The sequence below is a fragment of the Phalacrocorax carbo genome, chromosome 6, assembly GCF_963921805.1.
Source record: "Phalacrocorax carbo chromosome 6, bPhaCar2.1, whole genome shotgun sequence".
Classification (NCBI taxonomy): domain Eukaryota; kingdom Metazoa; phylum Chordata; class Aves; order Suliformes; family Phalacrocoracidae; genus Phalacrocorax; species Phalacrocorax carbo.
Window position 1 is genome coordinate 35970974 of NC_087518.1, and position 23825 is coordinate 35994798.

Consider the following 23825-nt stretch of genomic DNA (forward strand, 5'->3'; position numbering starts at 1 on the left):
AATTCAAGGTACTCTTGTGCAATAACTGCATGTTTCAGTCTATACTACACTAGTTTCACTTCAACACATTTCTTAAGCTTGCCTAAATGAAACTCAACTATTTGTGTCCTTGAGTTATTTTGTTTTAATTGACAATCCCTAAAACAGTTTAAGGCCCTTGGTCAACCCTCTAGCACTTGCCTGGCTTTTCTTGGGGAATAAACCACAAGTTCACGCCTGATCCTACCTAAATCTGATGCAGGAAACAGAAAGAGCTGTGTGTGTGAAATAGTGCAACAATGCTTAAACCTGGAAGCAGTATCACCCTAAGCATTACATAGCTTTCTTGGTATCAAGCTAAACATGCCCCTTGCTTGAGCATTTTGATAATCAGAAGAGATAGAGGAACTTATTTATAATGTCAGACTGCTTGAGCAACATTGCTTTGCACAAGTGCTGAACAAAGATTAAACGTAGCAAACACCTCTGCTAACTTCTTTTGCAGCCTCCCTCTTTGTAGGTCATATTGTATTAATTTACCACTCAAGATAGTAGCTTCTGGTTCTCAGTAAACACAGACCATAAAGGGAAAACATTGTCATTAAAATCAAACATTAAATCAGAGGTGCAACTTCTGCTTCCTAGCTTTAAAAACTAAGACCACTAACACACACACCAAAAAGATGTTGTTGTAAACCTGAAATGCAAGGTTCGTTGCAAAACGTTGCTTCAAACAGGACTAACTAGAATCGCATTGTCCGCTATCTTCAGAATTGTTACAAAGTCATGCATTTCACAAATAAACACCACTGCCTCAATTTAGCTTTCCAAAGAAAACTCAGTACTGACCAAAATTTAACCTCGATTCCAACGCAAGCTGTATTTCTAGCACAAGGTGGTAAGAATGTCTCTCATGCTCCACAGAGTTTTTTGTACGCATGCTGGGAAAGTTAACAAAGAGCTGAAAGTAGAAACCATTTCAGCTTTACATTGGCTGGCTTCTTATCTCAGCTTATGAAAGCTGCCATCTTCGAAGATGCATCTTAAATGTGGGAATACAAAACCTATGCAAGTGTTTTCTCTGTTCTTATGAAAGATCTGGGTTTTCTTGTTTCTAGCTCAACAGAACACAACTTGACTGATGGGTTTATTTCATATGAAATTTATCCAATGTACAGCACCAAAACCAGGATTCTTTAATAGAAATCCACACTTATGTTGAAGTAATTTTGCATAATCTAACTTTTAAAAAAATTTTCAGTGTATTTTTATCAACAGAACTGGGAGGCAGAATTAAACCCTTTCTCACTGCAGAGCGGAAACATGAGAGGAAGGCCCTGTAAGGACACAACTAAACTGGGTTCCATCACACACTTACCATTTAAGTCCTCATACCATTTCATTGCAACAGGAAAAGCAATCTGCTTTTTCAGTTACGAGCCTCTTTCCTTCAACAGGAAGAGTGGTTTCTGTAGTCCAATTTCCTAGTGGAAAGTTCTTCACCAGTTTCCTAGTGAAGAGGGACTGCACTCAAAGCCTGGCAGTTCCCCGGGACTGGCAAGCTGCATAAACATGTGCCATTAGGACAAGCACAATGTAGGGCTCACGTGTACAGCTTGCTATCAGCTCATCTCAGTCTAATCCATTGGAAGGGCTAAGTGTTAAGCTAAGAGTTTATCCCTTCTAAGGCCAAAAGAAAGTCCTGCAGTATTTTTTTGTCCTGCAACATCTCCTTAGTTTAGCAAACAAAAACACATGTTATAGAGCTCAAATGACAGCTACATCTGTGCAGCTCTGAGCGCCACATATGTCATCTATGGTAGTAACAAGATGTTTTAACCCTGCTGGCACAAGCTGCATCCTGAAACATTTGTTCTTTTTCAAAGGGCTATTTCACAGTATGTGCCAAAGAGCAGCTGCAACTGTTTTTTCATGTTTCAATAAACACAGGTAAGATGTGCAGCGTTTAGGCTGATACCAAGTCTTAAAACTGCCTCCCTCAAACAGCTTCAAGTGGAAATACCCACACAACCATCATTCAAAACAGCTACTCATTACCCCAGCCACATATTTGACTACTGTCACAGATGTGTACATGAACTGTGATGATAATAAGTGGGTTTTGTCAATTAAACCTTATATTCAGACAATGGCAAGGTGCCGTGCTAGTCCCAATTACAGGAAGTCACAAATCTAATGACTGCTGACAGGCCCCTTCAGTTTGGCTTTGCATGGCAGGCAATTATCGTTTAAAAATACAGCACTCTTAACTAGTCTCTCTACTGACAGACCTTTTGTTAGCTTCTTGCAAATTCAAGATTAGGTTTCCATTGCAGTCTGGCTACTGAATTATTTGTAGCAAATAATTTTTCATTTAAAAATGCAGCCCACAGACAAACACAAATAGCGAAGAAAATTTAACATCAAGCACGAGTGGCAATTCTCAGACACTAGAAACTGTAGAACAACATCCCTCCAAAGACGCCAGAAGGCACGTGCCTTTGAGGAAGTGTCCTGCACTGCTAATAAGCAGGTGACTATACTGCAAAATTTCATGTGAACGAACACCAGTGATTTCTCCCTCGCAGAGATATGCAACGGGACCCTCAGCTCACGACAACTGCGCTTGGAATGCCGCACTGGAGAATGACCCCCTGAGAGTTTAAAAGCCACAAACAAGAAGCTTCAGTACCTTCTACAACCATGCTTTCTTTCGGACAACAAAATGCAATGAAAGCAGCTCCCAGCCACTAGGAACTAAATCAAGTTAACACCCAGCTTGCAAGCTAGTTAAGATGTCAAAGCTGATGGGGGAGAAAAACCCCACACATCTCAAAAGCTATTTCTGTTTACATTTACTGCTTACTGTGAGCTACTGTGGAAAAACTCATACAGTGACTGTTGAGAGCTTATCCCCTTTTCTACTCATCCAGTATATGACCAAAAGGGAGCCTGAGGAGATTAGGATCCTATGAGACTCAAACCCCGAAATTTCTAAAAATCATGAGTAGAATCTGGGGAGATAAAGGGGATGGAAAAAGAATCAGGCCTACTGCTGACATTTCCAATTCATCTACTTCCAAAGGAGTGTTTTTATTATATGGATTAGAAGAATTGTTTAGCACTAATCAAAAATCAGATGTGTCAAGTCTTCCTGTATGTAACAGAGCTCCAGCCATTGAGAGCTTGCAGTTGAGAAGTTGAGAAGGAAAAATATATCAGCACTGTCTTCTGCCACAATGTCTGCATACCTGGTCTGCAACACCAGGCAGGCCAGCAGATATCAAGCCGTTCCTCCCCATTCTTTGCCAAGCTGCCGAATTCTCTGTTTACTATTAGAAATCCTGTTAGATGAGCCCAACTACAGCTGTCTTCCTGAGACTCTAAAGGGATCTGGTTCTCCCATTATATCCCTCATGCGGGTAACTGAAAACTGTTCCCAGGGTTTGGTTATTAGCTATCATCACACAGTCAGAACTTACATCCAGCCCCATTGCTGGTGTGGTGCTCTGAAGCAAGGGCTTAGTCACTGGTATTTTGCCGCTTGTTGAGCCATTTCCAGCAGCTGGAGGCAATGCATTCACCGTATGATTGTGAAGCTGTGTGGTCGCTCCAGGGACAGCAATGACTGGCTGGGAAGCAGGAAGCACCCCAGGAGCCTGGAGCTGTACCACAGTAGGCTGGGGGAGCACCACTGATTGACCTAGAACAGAAGAAACAAATAGGAGTGCTCAGTGTCTGATATGAAATGTACATGACCAGTTTGTACAGAAATACTGATATGGGAGGTAGAAAGCCTTGCTGCTTCTCCTGTCCCACATGATTTATCTCAAGTCCAGTTCTTCAGCATCAGTATATTCCACAGGGTAGGAATGGAGGGAAAAAAAAAGCTCAAAAGTTTGCAGAGCTCTTAATCCATCCTGCAAACCAAAGCTACACATATTAAAGGGATCCACTAAATCAAGCTCTCTCCCAAAACCTGATGGCTCTTCAAAGTTAATTAAAGTCAACACTTGTTAGAAACATTACTTGTTTCAGTATTGCTAATACCTGATGCACTTTGAGCAACTTTTTCAAAGACCTTAGCCAGCTTACCTCAATCCTTCTTCTCCCTTTTGTCCATCCCTACTTTATTGCTGTACTCAGTGGAAAACTTGCTACACAGAATGACTCATACTATACAAACCAATACAGAAACAGTCCAGAGAAAGAAGATAAACAAGAAAGAACAGTGCAAGTTACACTTTCAAAACATAAGCTAAAGCCTCAATTCACACTAAGACAAGACCATTTTTTTAAAAAAAAAATGTCTTATGTAGGAAATTTTAGGCACAAGCTGAACAGAGCTTAAAGAAAACCAAGCAGAAAAAATGAGGTAATTTTAACAGAGTTTGAAATGGAATTAAGAACAGTCACTTCCAAGAAATTTCAGTCCAACAACTACATTTAACTGAAGCAGGTGCTTGAGTAATACTTTGTTGTCTGAAAACACATGAACGCCTCTCTAATCCTTTGTAACAGGATGATCTTGCCAGCTTTCTGAAACAGCACGTTCCAGCTCAGCATTACAACGAAAATGCAGGATGATGTATTACAGCATTTACCCAGCACTCATTTACCTAGCATCAAGGTCTTTTATGTATGAGGTGTTGGATTAGATCTCCTTTTTTGCAGAGATAATCTTGAAGACATCCTAAGTTAGTGCTACCCTATCTAAGAATCTCAAATGGTGAATTTGAGATTATTTCAACAATATTTTTAATGCATCAAGTGTGTGATGCTCTAAGATCACACTTTCTTCTTAAGCTTTTATGAAAGGGACTGTAAAAATATAATTCCTCATGCTCCTTTGAAGATAATAGCATATTCCAAAACGGTAGCTCCAACTTGCCATGTGCAGGGGATGCTGATTTACAAAAAAGATCCTTATGGCTTCTGTTATGGAAGCGGCACTACAGAATTTTTAAACACACCATCAGTTAAAGTAAATAAATGGCATGTATTTAGTGCCTCACAGAAACGCCTTTCCTGACTTTTCTTCAGGGAAAAGGAGAAGCTGATCTTCATAGTACTATACTTCTATCCAAAAAATCCATATCCCCAACATTCCTTATTCCAGATGGCATTTTATCAGCTGGAACATCAAAAGGAATAAGAAATAGGCCACACTGTGCTGACCTGTGTTTTAAGCAGTTGAAAAATCTTAGGCATGTTGTTACAAATATCAGTGTCTCCGGCTTTCGCTTAACTCCTGATGGAAGAGCAAATAGTAATGAAGACAAATTTTCACTATTGCAATAATTTCTAGATACATGCCCTTAAGTATTTGACTCCTTTTACTTCCATGCCTCAGTGCCCATACAGCCAACCACAAGGGACTGCAGCCATCAGCTGGTGAAAAAAAGTAACTGCGTCTGACCATTTCAGCAATGCAAGTAATGTTCCTACTGCCTTAGCTGAAGAGTAAAATAATGTTTGGGTTTCAGAAATGAGGGCTCAAGCTAATTCAAAAAATCTGTTACAGGGCAACAAGAGGAATGAAGAATTATCAGTGAAGAATTATCAAGTATCACCTCCCTCTTGTTAACATCAGCTTGAGCTGTAAGCAACTATCCCAACCTCTGACAGGACACACTCAACTGCTAGCAGGTTTTACAACATGCTATTTAACACTGTTTAGTGAGATAAAAAGCCATAAACCCATGTTCCCACCATCCTGTGGCAGAGTTTCACGTGGATAAAAAAAAAGCGTTCATCACTCCTCCCAAGCTTTCAAGCCACCCCACATGTTTCTGCTGGATCTTCCTTTGGTTACAAACAGAACAGCACTGTAATCACCTTATACACCACTTGTCATCACAAGTAGAGCAAAGAGTCCCTAGAGATCTTTCCAGCTCAGCAGTTTTATCTCCACAACTGCTAGTGCTGAGCACAGCCTCTTTTGCTATACTGCCTTCCATTCAATGCCCAGGTGAGTGTTGTTTCTCATAGGACTATATGGCAGAGGAATAAGGCCATCTTCTTAGCCTGAAGCTTTTTCAGCAAACCATGTAGGACCCCTCTTTTTTTCCCCTACCCCTCCCATTTCACCTGCCAAAGCTAACTTTATTCTAACAACTGTCCCAAACAGATATGGTGTTTACCCCCAAGACCTGGCTCAGTCATGGCAATTCACGTACCTTTAGGAGGTGCTGGCTGGATGTTAACAACTGGCTGATGCTTTGGCAGTGGCACAAGCGTGGGAAGAGTCTGAATAATGATGGTTTTAGCTGGGATACCAATGTTAGCCTGAGCCTCGGGTACAGCAGGCAAAAGGGGTTTGGGCTGTATCGAAGGCCTGGATGGCATCTGACCACACCTCTTCAGAGTTCTTGCAGAATTATTTGCTAGGAAAGGAAAAAGTGTCAGAGTGGGACCAGAAGATATAAAATAAAGGATACAAGCAGTAATAACATGGCTGTTGGTATGGGGTTTTTTACCCCTCTATAATATTTACTAAAAATAGACATACCCCATCACAATTTCAAGTCAGAAATGACAGAATATACTAGTGTCTGTTAGTCAAATGTCTTGCATGTGGACAATACACATGCTATCTGCAGAATCAAAGTAATTCAGTCTTCCATACCAGACCGAGAAGTGATGCTGACAGCAGGCTTCTTCCCTCCATCTCCTTCGGGGGATGCAGGGCTTCTGCAGCTCTTGCTGTAGAGAGAGATGGGAGACATCTGGGAGCTACAGCTGAAGTCCACATCATCCTGCAGACAGAAAGTACATGAGATCAATGCTTCAGAAACACATAAAAGTGTCTACCAGTGGTTCAGAGTATAACAGCCTTTCATCATGCATCTGTGTTGCTGCTTCAGCAAACAGAAGAAAGGTTTTGTTCTGCAGTTTTATTCTGGTCAATGCCAAGTACCCTGAAAAACGAAGTAGTACTTTTCTTTATCAGCCGAGTGAAAGGGGCAGAAGTCAGCAACTGCTAGACTTCAGAAAGCATTTTGTTTGGCACCAGGCCAATACACACAGCTGAGGAAACAGAACTGAACATGTTAATTTTAAAATGGGTCACAACAGGAGAGGAAAGAAAACATCACTGAAGGGAAGTTGTTTTTTGCAAGGGTTGGAAATATAAGCTGTTTCCTCTTATGCTGTGAAGTTGGTCAGATAAGTAAATCACTGGGCTTTTTGTTTGTCACAGCTGGTTCTGAGTGACTGCTACTATGTGCGTTACATGGAGCTTTATGCATACAGGCACATTCTGCACTGGAGAGTCCACCGATGACGGAGAAGGGATGGAACAATTTGAAGTGGCTGGTGACAAGGGTTCTGTCTTCACACTTGTATCTGCAAGAGGCAGATAAAGAAATTATGCTGTACAAGTGTTTAACAATGAGAGTTCAGTAAAGAACACGCTGCCCTACAACAGCTATTTAATTCTGAAGCAAAGCACAGCAGAAAATATAGTGAGATTAAAGATACTAAACAGCTTAGCTTGTAGGGCAGTCCTTGCCAGCTCTACCCATCCCACAGAAACACAGGATGACTTCTCATCACAGAGCTAAGTGCTGCAGGACACCAAAAACTTTCACATAAGTTACGACTATCCTAAAGTTATTAACAGCTCACCCTTGTGGGGTGGAGGTGGGAGAATAGTCACATCTGCAAAGTACAAAATGTAAGTTACCTGCATAAGCATGGCCTGTAATATTCCAAAGGTCTGAGTCCCAAGACATCAAATCCAAATCAAAATGAAAGTTATAGAGATCATTTTCCTGAAATGATAGTTCAGAAAAACAAACAATTAAAAAAATATACACATTGAAACCACCAGCCACTATGTTCACATTCTCACAGCTCTGGAAAACAAAACAAAACTATCGCTTCAGCTGCCTTGAGGCACTCAGAGATAAAAGCCCTTAAGGGGGCAATTCTTAACTGGAATACACAAGACAAGGCTTCTTTTAAAGCTCCGAGCTGTAGGAAAGGAGCATACCAGTTTAAGACCATCAGTAATTACTGTACTACTATCAGTAACTTGTAAAGTGAAAGTTCTAAGTCCAGTCAATAAACCCCCTCACATAAATCACAAGTTTTAGCAACTTGTTGGCATCCTCCCCTTCACCTTAACTGAAAGATTTACATAATGCCCTTCCATCATCAGATCTCAAAGCACTTTATAAACAAAAGCAGTATCAGTTTACCAGCAGGAAAAGATTTGCTCAAGATCTGATGAACAGTATGTATTAGGCCTCCCTACACTTGAATAAACAGACATCATGATCTTCTAAAGCCAGGGACACCAGTTTCCTTTTCCAACAGGAAAAAAAAGACTAAAATCAATTAATACATATTATTTATTGTTTGACCTTTAAAACAGGTCAACCACAGAATGGTAGGGGTTGGAAGGGACCTCTGGAGATCATATTGTCCAACCCCTCTGCTTGAGGAGGTACACCTAGACCAGGTACACCTACGCTCCATTTTTTTCTTCTGATGCAACTGTAAGTCTCAGTTCCCTACTCAAATGTAACATTTTTATGGGCACTTGCATGAAAAAATATAAATATTGCATACACAACTTACACAAATACACAGCAAAGATTCTCTTACTAAAAACTAGCCTGCAGGTGTACCTCTTCTTATGTTTTCAGCTTGCCTCATAAAGGGAGGCTCGGAAAATCTGCAGACTACACAGAAATTAGTATTTGCAGGCTAGGATGAAAAAAAAGCTCATCCAAGCATATTTATAGGAAGAATGACCAAAACCCACAACCTGAGCTGTGCAGCAAGAGCCTCCATGCAGGTAACTGACGCTGACCTGCTGATGAGAGATACCCTGCCCTTGTACAACACAGCATTTCCCAATTTTTCTCCAGTGTCTGGCTCTACAACACCTGTAGGGATGCTTCTAGTACCTGAGGTTTATGCTGGATAACCCAGGGGCTGTGCTGGAGGTGGGTTAGGACACAGAGAGCAGCGAGAAGGCAGGGGGAAGAACAGAGAGTGGAGAATCCAGGAGGCAAATGCCCCGGGATGGAAAAAGCAGTATGTAGGATTGGACAGCGAAAAGCATGGGGATTAACAGAGAAGGTTACAAACAAACGGTTTGGGAGAAAATCCAAAAACAGACAAGAAAAAAAACAAGAAGCCAACTTGTAGGCATGGTGATAAAGCACAGCCCTGGCGGACACAGAGGTAGCACACCCACGCTTCTCCACACTTCTCCTTTCACGTAACCCTGAAGCATGTTCTCTGGTCAGCGCTGCCGTGACCGGGAGCCTTACCTTCGCGACGTCAGCGACAGCACCTCAAACCTCTAACCTCAGCCTTTAAACCCCTAACTTTGATACCGACAGTTTATTCACGGGCTGGTGGACCCGCACCCCGGTAGCTAAGGCAGGGGAGAACGGGTGAAGCCCTGGGGGCCGCCGGCGCTGCAGCCCGTGGGCTAGAGCGTCTCCTGCCAGACGATCGCCATGAGACCCACAGCGCTGCTCCCGGGGGGTCTCGTGCCGGGCCGTGGGGTCACACCGGTGTTGGAAGGGTTTACGGACCCCGGCCTCCCGCCGCCCCCGCCCGCTACTCACGTCGGGCTCGTCCCTCGGGGCTCGCCGCGGCTCGGCGGCGCCCAGCAGCTCGCTCAGCTCCTCGCCCAGCACCGCCTCTGCAGGACAGATAGCAGCCTCAACCGCAACCCAGTCCCCCCACTCGGTCCCGGTCCCTAGCCGAGACCCCCGCCCGGCCCCGGTCCCGAGCCCCCCCGCCCGGCCCCGGCCGCGGCCCCGGTCCCCAGCCGAGCCCCCCCGCCCGACCCCGGTCCCGAGCCCCCCCGCCCGGCCCCGGCCCCGGTCCCGGTCCCCAGCCGAGCCCCCCCGCCCAGCCGCGGTCCCTAGCCGAGCCCCTCCCCGCTCGGCCCCGGTCCCCAGCCGAGCCCCTCCCCGCCCGGCCCCGGTCCCCAGCCGAGCCCCCGCCCGCTCGGCCCCAGCCACTCCCCGCCCAGTCTCGGCCCCGGACCCCGCGCTCACCCCAGTCAAGGCCGCCCCCCGAAGCCGGCAGCAACCCCGCCGGCTCCCACTCAGCCGCCGCCGCCATCGCTTCCGCCTTCCTCCCCAAACCCACGTCTCCTTCCGGGCAGCGCCCCGCCCCGCCTACGGCGGCCGCCGGCGGACAGACAACGTCGGCGTTCTCACCGGGCTCGCGTGGGCCCCCACGGCCGCTGCCCGCCCCGGGGTTTCGCTTCCAGAGCCCGGGATCTGAGACACAGGCACACAGAGGCGGCTCATTAGACATAGGCGTTTATTCAGGCCCCGCTGACACAAGCCCGTCGCCAGAAGCCCGAGCGGGAGGAGCCGTGGGGGAACGTCCAAGGGGAGGGAGAGAGCTCCGTGAGGGGAAGGGGCTGGCGCGGCAGGCGATGGAGGCGACCCACGGCCCCAGGCTGGTCTTCGTGCGTGAGTGGTGCAGGAAGGCAGCTTCACGCGGCGGGGCGGGCGGGAAGGGGCGGCGTACACGCAGCGTGGGTGCCGTCTCCACCCGGCAGCATCGGTCCGGGCTGCAGCCGGAGGCGTGAAGTCCCTCTGGGAGCCGGCTGCGGCTCCCGCTGGGTCTGCAGCGCTGGGGGACGCGGTGGGTTTCGGTCACGGCCAGGCTGGAAGCGCGGGAGAGCCGGAGCTGGCGTCACCCCCTTTGGAGCAGCATAGAAAGTAGCGGGTTCCCCCTTCCCCTCCCAGGGGTGTCGCCACCCGGGAGAACCCCAGCCAGGAGTACAGCTGCCCAGGCGAGCTTTCCACATGTGACACTCAGCAGAAGCACGGGGGGAACATTTCCAGCACGCTGCCGGTGCGGCGAGCGTCTCGCCAGCGCTCACCTCACAGGTTGGCGTCGTACGCTGCGTTGGAGAAGACTCCCGGTGATCCTAGGTCACTGGAAAACAGACACACGGGTGTCACCTTGGGGGAGAGGGCGGGAGCATGAAGGGCGTGGGCCAGCAGCACCCAGTCAGCCTTGAAGATGCTCCCACTGCGTACAAGAGCAGCCTCACACAGGCAGATCTCTGTGGCAGCGGAGTCACTGCAGGGCTGTTGAGGGGCGCAGGGCAGAGCCGCCCTTCTCCAGAGCGCAGCTCTCACCTGGTCGGGTTCAGGAGCTTCTTCTTCTCCTCTGATAATGGTGTTGAAATGTCCACGGGGATAGAGTAGATAGGAAAGAAATAATCAGATCTGTTTAGTGAAGGATGTGAAAAGCCACAGCAGCAGCGTTTGAAATTGAACCGTGTTTGACGAGCATGGGATGGAGCAGGGAGGAGGGGCTGAAGCATTTGCCTTCTTCCCCTTCACAGTGAAGGTGTTTTTCTAGCTCTGCCCTCCAAACCTGGCTGCTGACACTTTCAGCTGGAAAAACTGCCAAGGACCCAAGCAACTCACAGCAAATAAGAGACATGGATTGAGGCAGTCACACTGTTAAACTCTTGTGATCATCCCACCCTTCCATGGGACTCTAACCACCTTGCCTGAGAGCCCCTGGCCAAAGTGATGGTGGGCTATGAGAGGCATTTCTGTACCTCTGTCGCTGAGCCGCTTGGCAAGGAGGGCGATGAGTGTCCCTGAGAGCACGATACCAGCTACCGCCAGAGCTGTGCCGCTGCTGTAAGCCAGGACTTGCTTTAAGAAGGGGGCACTGTCCTCTGAAACAGATACACAGACCCACAGGTTAGAAAGTTGTCTGAAGGACTTCACAGCCCCCAAGTTGCTGGGGTGCCTTCCACCACATTCAAGATCTGCTGCAGGAAGCTGGACCCTGCAAGTGCTAGAGGAGGGGGGCGTGCCACCATACCTGCACAGGTAGGGGGACGCCTGGTCCAGTTCCCTGTGGCCGCACACCAGAGCACCTCTGCTCCCAACTGAACAAACCCCTCCTCGCAGGAAAAGGTACATGTGGAGTTGTATGTGAAGTTCCCGTGCACGTGAGAGCAGCTCAACTGGCCTCGGCTGGGGGGGTCCAGCACTGGGCAGCTGATAGCTGGAGAGAAAGCACAGTGGTAGCATCAGTAGGACAGGACCCGTGGTGGCAGGACGGGGACATGTGGGCTGCAGAGCCCGGGGATGAACTGCTATGGACCAGGGGTGCTAAGGAGAACAGGATGCTGGGGAAAGCAGGCTGCTACAAGAGAGGACTTCCAGACATGTGATTTACCTTTGCATTGTGGGGTATCCCCAGTCCAGGTCCCTGTGGCTGTGCACTTGAGGCTCTCTGGTCCCACCAACACAAACCCTGTCTGGCAGGAGAAGGCACATGTAGAGCCAAAGGTGAAGTCCCCGTGGAGGTGGGAGCAGTTCAGCTCTCCATGGACAGGAGCACTGAGCACCGGGCAGGTGATGGCTGCAGGGTAAATAGGCACACTTCAAGCAGGAGCCTGGAGACTATGAGGCTAAACTGTTGGGATGAGAGGACCAAGGTACCTGAGAACATCCCAGGGTCATCCTAGGCCTCTGACACCTTGAGCAGTAACTCTACCTTCACATTTTGGGGAATCCCCAGTCCAGGTCCCTGGGGCTGTGCACTTGAGGCTCTCTGGTCCCACCAACACAAACCCTGTCTGGCAGGAGAAGGCACATGTAGAGCCAAAGGTGAAGTCCCCGTGGAGGTGGGAGCAGTTCAGTTCTCCATGGACAGGAGCACTGAGCACCGGGCAGGTGATGGCTGCAGGGTAAATAGGCACACTTCAAGCAGGAGCCTGGAGACTATGAGGCTAAACTGTTGGGATGAGAGGACCAAGGTACCTGAGAACATCCCAGGGTCATCCTAGGCCTCTGACACCTTGAGCAGTAACTCTACCTTCACATTTTGGGGAATCCCCAGTCCAGGCCCCTGGGGCTGTGCACTTGCGGCTCTCTGACCCCGTCATCGCAAACCCCGTCTGGCAGGAGAAGGCACACGTGGAGCCAAAGGTGAAGTCCCCGTGGAGGTGGGAGCAGTTCAGCTCTCCATGGACAGGAGCACTGAGCACCGGGCAGGTGATGGCTGCAGAGGTAGAGACACAGTCCAAGCAGGAGCCTGGGGACTGGGAGACTAAACTGCTGGGACCAAGAGGCTAGGGAGACACTAGGATGTGTCACCCAAGATCAGTGACACCCTGAGCTCTAGTAGCAGCTCTACCTTCACAGCGTGGGGCATCCCCAGTCCAAGTCCCTATGGCTGTGCACTTGCGGCTCTCTGACCCCGTCATCGCAAACCCCGTCTGGCAGGAGAAGGCACACGTGGAGCCAAAGGTGAAGTCCCCGTGGAGGTGGGAGCAGTTCAGCTCTCCGTGGAAAGGAGCACTGAGCACCGGGCAGGTGATGGCTGCAATGGTAAATAGGCACAATTAAATAGGAGCCTGGAGACTATAAGGCTAAACTGTTAGGATGAAAGGACCAAGACACCTGAGAACATCCTAGTGTCATCCTGAGGCCTGTGCCACCTTGAACAGCAACTCTACCTTCACATTTTGGAGCATTCCCAGTCCAGGTCCCTGTGGCCATGCACTTGAGGCTCTCTGACCCCATCAGCGCAAACCCCGTCTGGCAGGAGAAGGCACACGTGGAGCCAAAGGTGAAGTTCCCGTGGAGGTGGGAGCAGTTCAGCTCTCCTTGGTCTGGCGCGCTAAGCACCGGGCAGGTAATGGCTGCAGGGATAGAGGCACACTTCAAGCAGGAACCTGGGGACTGGGAGACTAAATTGCTGGGACCAAGAGGCTGGGGAACATCCTAGTGTCACCCAAGGCCAATGGCACCTTGAGCTCTAGCAGCAGCTCTACCTTCACAACGTGGGGCATCCCCAGTCCAAGTCCCTGTGGCTGTGCACTTGAGGCTCTCTGACCCCATCAGCGCAAACCCCGTCTGGCAGGAGAAGGCACATGTAGAGCCAAAGGTGAAGTCCCCGTGGAGGTGGGAGCAGTTCAGCTCTCCCCGGTCTGGAGCGCTGAGCACTGGACAGGTGATGGCTGCAATGGGAGAGCAGGTCTCAGAGACAGGATAGATGAATCACAGTCAAATAAAATCAGATCTATGGTGATATGTCTTTGATTTACCTTTCTCACCCGGACAAGTCTCATGTCTTCAAAAACAATAACAATGTAGTTGGCACAATGATTTTTGTGCCATATGAGTGATTTCCTGGGGGGAGGAGTTTCTGCTCTGCCAGGGCCCTGTTTATCTGCTGTGCTACCCTGGGTCGCAGCCCCTGGGATGAAGGACCACAGCTGCTGCAGTCCTACTTACCTCCCTGCCTGGAGGGGAGCAGAGACCTGCCTCCAGCCTTGTCACAGTGGTACAGTGGGAAGGACACCCAGATGGCTGTGAGGCTGTAGGGGACCAGGAGGGGCTGACAGAAAGTTACAGGGGTTGCATGCCAGCCTCCCCAGGCTGTGCCTGGGGTGTGCTTTGCTGCATGCTGGGACAGCACCCAACATTTGCTTGGGCGAGCAGCTCCACTGCTTGCAGGACCACTGCAAGTTAGTGCCAGGAAGACATCTAACACTACTGGCACCCAGCCTGGGTGAGACAGACCCCATTCCCTGCATCTACTGCTTTGAGACTGACACCAAACACTTCCCTTGGTGGATTTATTTCATAGCTATTTTACAGGCAAGTCTGGTTTCTCACAGCATCCCTGAAGCTGTCTATTGGGGCCCCAAAACCCAGCACTGAGGCAGTCCCCAGCAGGCAGCCTGGGCTCCACCTATGCAGTGCGGGGTGTGGGGTGGGTCCATCCAGACCCCACTGACCACACATTGCAGCCTCCATGCTCCCATTGCCTCAAAACCCTCATGGCAGGAGAAGGCACACGTGGAGTTGAAGGCGAACATGCAGTACAGGTGGGAGCAATTGACCCAGCCTCTTTTGGGGGCAACCAGCTGGGGGCACACGATGACTATAGGCGCACACAGGGCATGGCATGAGGGCAGGGCAGGCAGCCTCATCCCTTGCAGTGCAAGTGCATTGTCAGCCTCACCGCAGCAGGAGCCTCTGCTCATTTTTGGGCTAAACCCAAGTGGCAATGCTTGTTAATGCAGCTTCGTTACCAGCAAGGGTGACCAACTGACTCATCTGACTCTTTGCAAAAAATAAAAAACAATCATACCTACAGCCAGCAGGAAAAAAAGAATGAGCTGGGAAAGCAAGCCTTTGGGGACTTGAAAAGCCTGGAGTGGGCAGGTTCAGCCCAGCTTGCCTTGGGGGACTTCCACAAAATTGGGAGCCAGCTCCTGTCCCTGCCACTGCTGGCAATGCTGACCACAGGACAGTCACATCACATCTCCATGCCTGTTCGCTTTAAATGCAGAAAGCTTTGCTGCTCTTGGATGCCTAAAACAAGTCCCAGGTTGGACCACAGGCCCACCCAGCACAGGTGTCATTGGCAGCACTAACTTCAAGGCAGGTTTTCTTTTTTTCCCTTGTGCAAGGCTGTGAATCCACCACACAGCAGCACAGGGAAAGGGGAGCAGGGGTCTCACACCCCCAGAAAAGCCCAGCACCTCTCTGAGGCACCTGGCTGCAAACTCTTGAGCCACTGGTGGGAAGACTTTCCCTGCCCCTGCAGCATAACATACTACAGCTTTCTCTCCTTTGTGGCTTCCTGCCCTGCTCTGTCTGTCCCAGCTTAGATCTAATCTGATCTCACCAGTCCTCACCCTGCTTGCCAGGATACACCCTTCCCCCCGCTGTGGGATGGCAGTCCCCCTTCACTCTTCTCTGAGGGCCTCTGAGATGCTAAGCACACTCCCAAGGTGCATCGAAGTGAGCTTAGGGAGGATCAGATGGTGCCACCAGGGTGATGGAGGTGCAAGACACTGTCTTCTCCCCCCATGTGGTGCACACAGGGTGCTGGCACCTGGGTGTGATTCAGAATGGGGAGCAAGAGCACAGGGACAGCTGGGGAGAGCAGGAGGCTTATCCAGAGCTCACAGCCACTCTGACCATCACAGCCACATTGGGAAACTGGTCCCTGCACGCAGCACAAGGAGCTGCTTCCCCAAAGAGCAGGGGGACAGCAAGCCCAGACCATTGCTTGCCTGAGCAATGTTGGGCAACGCAGGATTGGGCGCCCAAAGCATCAGTGCTGCATTCTTGAGACCCCGCCAGCTCCTGGCAGGCCCTACCTGTGCAGGTGGGGGTCTCTGCTGACCACTGCTGGGAAGGCAGGCACTGCAGCACGCCTGTCCCTTGCCGCTCAAACCCCTCCTGGCATTCAAACGTGCAGGTGGAGTTGTAGCTGAAGTTTCCGAAGGGATGGCTGCAGTTCATGTGTGCTCCCGCGGGCTCGAGCTCAGCGCACTGCACAACTGGGAGAGACACAGTGCCACCAGCCTGTTAGGTGCATAATGAACCTGCCCGCTTTGCCACCAAGGCTCAGGCTCTCCACCAGGGAGGGAGTGGTGGGGAAGGATGGCTCACCGTTCTCACACTCGGGGCCGTGGAAGCCAGGGTAGCACTCGCAGCGGTAGCTCCCGATGGTCTCCACGCACTCACCATGCTGGCTGCATGGGAATGGCTGGCACGAGGCTGCACACACAGAGGATGGTCATCAGGAACCACTGGCCACCCTGCCAAGGCCCCCAGCCCACCCGACCTGGGTCCGTGCTGCTGTTCCCCTGCTCACCCTTGTAGCACAGTGCCTTCTTCTTCCGGCTGCAGGGCTCATCGTTCCACTTGCCCGACTCCTGCTGCCGCTTGATGTAGATCTCTACGCAGTCCTGGTTGGAGCGGCGGTTGTTGGGCTCTCCAGCTGCCCAGTTCTCCGCATCCTTTGTCAGCACCTTCTTGGTGCCCACCCAGGTCCAGGTGCCACCCAGCTTGCGGATGCCGATCCAGTAGTAGTGCCCATGGAAGGGCAGGCTCTTGTTGAGGTACTCGATCTCCTGCTTGTTCTGGATCGCCACCAGGTCGGTGAAGAAAGTCTGGCAGTAGTTCCTGGCCTGCTCCCATGTGTAGTCCCCCTGGTCACTGTAGTGGTACACCCAGGCACCCACCTCCACCCATGTCACTGCACCTGCAAGAGAGGATGAGGTGTGGGATTGATGCAGAAAGAATGGGAGCCATGTCAGGGGTGGGGTCCCTTGGGACATAGGGTGAGCTAGGGCTCCATCAGGGCCAAGAGATGCCAGCAACCAGCTGGGTGAGGAAACGGGATGAAGGGACAAGCATGGGTGAGAATGGGGCTCTAAGGGTACACGGAGACCTAGGTGGATGAGGCATGGCAGAAGGAGCTCAGGTGGGACAGAGGGGGAATGGCACAGGGAGGAGGAAGGTGGGGGAGATGGGGTGAAGGCTAAGACAGATGGCAGCATGGGATGGGGCAGGCAGAGCCCAGGTGGCAGAAGAGCCCTAAGCAGTGATTCCAACCCCTCCTCCAGCACAAGGGGTGAAAGCCCAGCCCCACAGTCCCACTCCCCTGCCCACAAAGGTTTCCCAAAGGGGAAAACTAAACCTCAAGGTGGTTCCTTAAACATGGTTCCTTCTTTGAGCACAGATGTGTACCACTTCGGTTTTCTTACTTTACGCTTCTACACGAAGTCAGCTTGGAGCAAGGCAGAGCAACAAGTATGCCCTCACCCCCAAAAGCATTTGGATCCCAAGCTGCTCATCTGAGCCAGAAATAGTCTGAAGAGTCTTGTAAAATTCAGAATTGCAAAACAATGTCTTGCAAAAGTCAAGTTCACATCCTGATCGTGCCCACCAGGCAGGGGAAAGACAGAGATTAACTGAAACCCACACCCAGAAGCAAAAAGCACTTTGCTGAAACTCTGCTCTTATTTACAGCACTTTGCACCACAACTTGATGCAATCAAAGGGTTTTAGCCACAAAAAAAAGCTTCCTCCCTCCTCCCCATAAGAAGGTATCTCCAAAACTGCAGAAAATGATACAGGGATCATATTTCCATCTGTGCAAAAAGTGAGATGGGGATCAAAGTTTGCTCCAAACAACCAGCCTGGGGTACCCTTGTGTCTCAGGAGAGCATATCACACTGTGGTCATGCGGGCAAAGGGCTGGGCATTGCAGATTAGATGTAAATCTAGGGCTTCCCAAGTCTAATTAGGGCTCTAGCTTGGTCAATAATTACGCATTTTTCTAAGCAAAATTCCCATAATTTGTCTGGTTTTCCTTGTGAAAGAGCAACCTATCCACTTTGTTCAATAAAACTGAAGCTAAGGAAAACATGGCCTTCAATAACAGTCCTCCTTTACACCCCTTGGGAGTTTGGGGCTGCAGGACAGAAGTTCAGGGCACAACCTGGGTGCCTGCTCCATCCTCAGCTCCCACCACCCACCTCCTGGCCCTCACTACCTCCCCAGCACAGCTCAGGGCAGCCACCCTACTACCCTTGCACACACCATCCCCAAACTGAGAAGGACCAAGCGACCCCATCTGCTACATGCCCACCCTCTATGTAGCCTCCTGCCTCTTTCCTCCAGCTCCAGCAGTAACACTATCTCTGTAGCACAGCTCACACCCACTCCTTCCCCTCAACCTTATTTTACCTCTCTGTGCCCCACCTAGTGCTGAACCACCGGGTGGGTGCTGTTTGCCTGCATTTTGACCCTCCAGCTCCCCTGGGAGCCCCTGACGCCTCCCCCCAGGGTGGTGCTCAGCACCTGCCGCACTTGTGGTGCCTATGTGTTTTTGTTTTCCCCTGAGAGCTAAATCTCAGCCTCCTCCTGGCACTTCTGCATTTGCCTCTGTTCCTTAGCTCAAACATGAAAGGTCCTTTGGAAAATAACCCAGCCCATGGAGGTTCTTTAGGGACAGAGCAGGTACCAGCAGGTTTTGCTCTGTGCAATGCCAACATATGAAGGAGATATCCTACAAGCAGCAAAACTGAATTAGTTTATACTCTGAGTTCTTCTCCTGATGTCAGTTAGGACCTTTAACTCTGCATGGTGCTATCATAGCTGTGCTCCCAACCCTTGCACCTGTGGGTCCTGTGGCTAGGTCCATGCCCATGGGCATGGGTGTAGGCAGTGGGTAGAGCTGCTGCTGCCTTTTTACAGTTCACAGTACAATGCACTGGCTGCTGCGCTGCATTTGGGGAACCAGACAACCTGTGGAGCCCCTGCACATGGCCTGTCCCTCCCGGCGGGAACATGGTCCTGTGGCAGGTCTGGCTGGAGGGAGTTGTCCCAGGCAGACACAGCCCTCTCCAAGCCCTGGACATTCCAGCCCTGGGACAGGCAGGCATGGTGGGGTGTGACTGATGAACCCCCAAAATAACATTGCTGCCCTTCTCCAGTTTCCTGGACATGCAGGCTTCTCGCAACAGGGTCACGCTGGGCTTACCACACAGGCAGCAGGCAGCTTACCCCATGTGATGGCGGCGATGCCCAGGTAGCAGATGCCATGAGATGCCAGAGCCCATGTCCTCCCAGCAGACCGCAGTCCCGCAGCAGTGCCCTGCATGCCAGGGAGGGAGATGTGAGCATGCACATCCCACGGGGGCTCATGCACCTCGCCAAACACCCTTACTGCTACCAGGCAGTCCTGGTACCCACAAGGGCACATTGCTTGTGCCAGCTTGCATGCTGTGGTGCTGCCAGCCAGGTACAGCTCTGCTGTAGAAAGGGCCCCTCCAGCAAGGCACGTTGCGGGGGCCGTGCCCGCGGCACAGCTGGGCAGCGGAGGAGGCTGTGCCAGCAGTGCAGTTCACTCCTGGGGAGCCCCTAAGTCTAGGGCATGCCTGTGCCCCCCACCCCTCTCCCCCCCAGGGCTGGCAGCTGCCCCTGCAGCGCAGCGCCCGGTGTGCCTGGCACTGCCTTGCTGCCCAGGGCAGGGTCTCTTTGGGGCAGCCTGGGTCCATCCCGTGGGTCCACGGCAGCAGCAGCAGTTCCTGGCAGTGCCTGCCTGCAGCCCTGCCCTTCCCTAACACCCTTTTCTGGGGGAAACCCGACCCATCCCCAAGGAGAGGAGCAAGACCTACCATGTTGGCGCCACAGACACACCTTGCCCAGCCACCAGCAGCACCAGGCGTGTCTGACCCTCAGCGGACAGCGGTTCTCACGCTTCCTCCGAGTGCACAGGGTATCGCTCCCTGCCCTTGGCCTCTTCCCCTCCCGCCCCAGTCCTGCTGCCAGCCCACATCCTGCCCCACGCCTCCGCCTCCCCTGCCGTGGGGCTCTCGCACCCCACAAGACCCTGATCCCAGCCTGGGGCTGTAAGGGAACAGCAGGGTCAGCACCGGCTGCAGCCCTGGAGGGACTCAGCTCATCACCCACCCCATGGCACAGGAGCTGGGTGCATCCCCACGCTGCCACGGGAGCCAACCTGCAACGAGCCAGGCCTGCCTGAGCCCCCCAGGAGGTGCAGAAGGGTCCAGTCCCAGCCCATGGTGCCCAGGGCACTGACACCCCTCCGACCCACCATGCCCATGTCACAGTGCCCGCGCTGGCGGTCAGAGGATGGAGGAGAGACGAGGAGTGATGAGCTCCTGTGCGGGCTGAGTGGGAGCGTGGCTCACAGCTTCCCGGCTCCTGCGCCGGATGCGCTCCTCGCTCTCAGGCTTTTTGCTCTGGCTGTGAATCTTCATATACCGTTTATAAACAGTTACTTATACAATGTATTTTCCGATCTTTGCTTTCAAGCCTTCATGAGAAAGGTCCAAGAACATGCCAGAGGAACTTCCCCTGAGTTGCTAATAACTGTTATGAACTTCCTCCACCAATGGTTCAGGAACATGCCTTATTGTGTCCATCTCCCCTTGGATCATTCTTGAATCATCATAAATCTTTCCTTATCCTGATCTGCTTCTAAAAAAAATTGCCTTGGCATGGTTTTCTGCAGGAATTACTCTGCTCACTTCCAGCTAAAGCCAAAGTGAGAGTCATGCAGGTCACAATCATTTCCCACTTCCAGAGAAATTGATGCTGCTCCAGTGGGACTCATGCTAGACAAAAGGAGGAACCCATACCACAAAAGCTGTAGATTATTACAATGACTTTATACTTGGCCAATATAAATGAAACTTGGTTCCTGTCTCTGGATATCTTCCTTGAAAAATGTTTTACTGCAATTATCTATTTTTATGGAATTGCAGAGGATGAGCCTTTATGTCCAGTAATTTAGGAGCGCTTGCTTTCTAGCAGCTCATGTGCAGAGGGTGCACAATTACGGCAAGGGAAGAAGAAGCCGAGCAGGCAGATAGGCTGAGGGACAGCTGCTGGGCAGGAGAGCATCTCCAAATGCTGAGGGTCACCCAGGCAAGGTGGGAGGTGCCTCTCCCATGTGGTGGGAGACCTGCGGGAAGTCAGAGGGGTGCTCACAGGTGCACGGCGCTGGCGGGGTTGGGGGCGCAGGCTGTGCCCCTGCCAGTTTCACTTCTGCTGAAACCCAACACGATAGGACAGAGCAGTAAAAAAACAAAAAATTATTCCCACTTTTATTTTTGTAACTACAAACAGTTTCTGGTATTGTTTGAAAAACAGAAGCAAGGTGGCTGAGACCCAGCGGCTGCCGCGGCAAAGGGAAGAACGTGGCCAAGTTCAAAGCTGTTTGTGGGGGCAGGTATCCCATGCCCGCAGGTACCTGGGCTCAGAGAGGGGGTCCTGCATGGCAGGACAGGTACTGAGGGTTGCTTTTCAGGTAGTAGACAAAGGTACACGTGGTGGGAGGAAGAGAAGACCCAAATCAGCTCTGCAGCTCTGCTGGGAGCTGGCTAATCACCAGGAGCCCTTTCACATCTCGGGTGGTTTCCAAGGTTGGCTCCCCAGGAAGGATTCAGGATGCTGCCTGGCACATGCTCCCCACTGGGTTCCTGCTGCCCCACTTACCAAGGAATGGTCTGTCCCTGCCTTACAGGCTGAGCAGTTCAGGGATTTCTGAGGTGGCAGGATGCTGCATCCTGTCACCACGGCCACCCCTCTGAGGGCACAGCGCAAGCTACAAGCCAGGGCTTTGCTTGGCAGGGCCTCAAGGGAGCAGGTACAAAGACACTTTCCTGTGTCACCTCCTCACTGTCCCTCTGGACTCTGCAGGGATCTGGAATGGAAATGTGCCTCCTTTGCTGTGCCCTGGTCCTGAGCCACAGATCGAGGTGATGCTCTGTCTCTCACAAGAGCCCTGCCATGGGCTTTATCTGTGGGGAAGGGGCACGGGTGCCCCACTCCCACCTGCAAACCACTGCCAAGGGTGCTGGACAGCCGGCGGAGTTGGGCAACCCACTCACAGGCTGTGACCGCAGGGCTTGCCAGCGGGAAGTGGCTCTGCTGCTACAGCTGTCACTGCCCGTCCAGGCTGATGCTCTGCTCCCTCTTGGCATGCTCGGCCGTGCTGCGGCCAGGGTGACGTGCAGGGCAGGGTGCAATGCCTGCACAAGTACCCTGACAATGCTGGGAGTGCCCAGGTATGGATGTGACCCACAGCGCCAGGGCCTGCATGTGCTCCATGGGGAGGTAGGTGAGCATGGGCAGAGGTGGGCAGAGCCCCAGGGCTTACCCTCTGCAGAGCCCCAGGGCCAAGTCCAGGCTGTGCCCTGCAATGCATCCCCAGGGAGTGCCCAGGACCTGGTGGAGTGAGACCCTGGGGGCAGGGGCTGCAAGGGTCACCCTCATCACCACCACGCCACACTCCTCCCTCCCCATGCAGAGGCACGCTTGTGTTGTTTTTGGCAGAGGCTCCCGCCCCATGGTGGCACAGCCTGTTCCCTTCTTTGAGCAATGTCCCCCAGCAAACCACAAAGGAACTGAGTCACCCTGACACAGCTGGCCTGCCTCGGCTGTGCCCAGCGATACAGCGTGCACCTTCCTGGGGAGCCCCCCTCGACCCCACCGCCAGGGAGGGCTCAGCAGCCCACCAGAGTGAGGAGGGACCCGGAGGCACCCCTGCAGGAATGTGGCACAGTGCCCATGAGGGCCCACACCCCACTGGGCTGCAGCCCCACTGCTGCCATCCCCCTGCTCCACTCTGGGGACCGAGGCAGCTCTCTGAGGCTTTCGAGGCACCTACTGAGTGCAGGCAGGGGATGGCTTCCCCTCACTGCAGGTCCCCAGGGGGTGTTTGACCCAAAGGGTGTCCCTGAGCTGCAGGGTGGTTTTGGGCACATCTCCCTGTATGACACCTGGCCTGCAGCCTGAGCAGCCAAACCCTCCTCCAATGGCCCTGGAGGAAAGCAGTGCCCAATAAAATCTTTCTCACAATTTGAAAGTGTTTGGCCACAAGAAGACACGTGTGTTATCTGAGTGCTGCCCTGGCTTGCAGAAGGTGAGATGGTTGCAAGTTTTAGCCAGGACCAGAAGGATGGGGATGCTTCCAAGTCAGCCCAGGGGCCGTGGCAACCCACAACCCACCCACAGGGACCTTGTTGCACTGGGGCAGCCCCAGCTGTGGGATGCAGGGGTAGTTTTGGGCAAATGACTCCTGTCCACCCCACTCAGTCCTTCTCAGAGATATTTCTTTGATCTCAGCTGTAGGACAGCTCTCTGCCTTGTGCCTTTGTCCTGCCACCTTGGTGATGGAGAGCCTTTTTGCTGGGCACTGCTTCCAGCCGGGTACTCCTCCCCATGCTGCCTGCCAGCTCCCTGGTGCCTGGCAGCAGAAACACATGGGTGGCACAGATAAGGGTTCCAAACAGGATGCAGGGCACATAGATAACACAGAAGATATCTCATTGCTTGTGTGGTAGGCAGTAAACAAGTGGCTCTGCCCACCTGGGGAATCCCAGGCAGCGCCTCTGCCCTGCCAGTGAGTTGGGGCACAAGATGGGTATGGGTTGCTGGGGCGCAGCCCCAGGGATGTGCCGCACCCAGGGGCAGCCCCACAGCCATGAAGGCAGCCCCACAGCCATGCAGGCAGCCCTTGCCCTAAGTGAGAGCAGAACC

The 23825-nt window shown here is 51.9% G+C and overlaps 2 protein-coding genes across 8 annotated transcripts in view; both read right to left on the reverse strand.

Annotated features, from left to right (window-relative positions):
- The window catches only part of ATF6 (activating transcription factor 6), an 84240-nt gene extending 74133 nt beyond the window's left edge, over positions 1-10107 (reverse strand). For both annotated transcript variants that reach the window (XM_064454721.1, XM_064454720.1), the window contains exons 1-7: positions 10008-10107; positions 9570-9646; positions 7667-7754; positions 7232-7326; positions 6608-6737; positions 6159-6365; positions 3462-3682 (exon numbers count right to left, since the gene is read on the reverse strand). In XM_064454721.1, coding sequence (XP_064310791.1) covers positions 3462-3682; positions 6159-6365; positions 6608-6737; positions 7232-7326; positions 7667-7754; positions 9570-9646; positions 10008-10074 — 885 coding nt within the window. In that variant the 5' untranslated portion in view covers positions 10075-10107. The remainder of the gene's footprint in view (positions 1-3461; positions 3683-6158; positions 6366-6607; positions 6738-7231; positions 7327-7666; positions 7755-9569; positions 9647-10007) is intronic.
- Positions 10108-10264: 157 nt separating this feature from the next.
- Positions 10265-20033, reverse strand: SELP (selectin P). 6 transcript variants are annotated; one of them, XM_064454724.1, is made up of 16 exons: positions 19934-20033; positions 19320-19410; positions 16621-17010; positions 16416-16523; positions 16121-16303; positions 13778-13963; positions 13460-13645; positions 13138-13323; positions 12817-13002; positions 12496-12681; positions 12175-12360; positions 11815-12000; positions 11543-11665; positions 11112-11142; positions 10850-10905; positions 10265-10630 (listed from the first exon to the last, which is right to left on the reverse strand). In XM_064454724.1, exons 1-15 carry the CDS (start codon positions 19934-19936, stop codon positions 10851-10853), a joined length of 2286 nt encoding a protein of 761 aa, XP_064310794.1. In that variant the 5' UTR covers positions 19937-20033; the 3' UTR covers positions 10265-10630; position 10850. The 6 variants fall into 6 exon arrangements, with proteins under 6 accessions (XP_064310794.1, XP_064310795.1, XP_064310797.1 ...); XM_064454725.1 differs by having other exon boundaries at positions 10265-10666; XM_064454723.1 differs by lacking the exons at positions 10265-10630; positions 10850-10905; positions 11112-11142 and having other exon boundaries at positions 11153-11665.
- Between the last annotated feature and the right edge of the window lie 3792 nt (positions 20034-23825).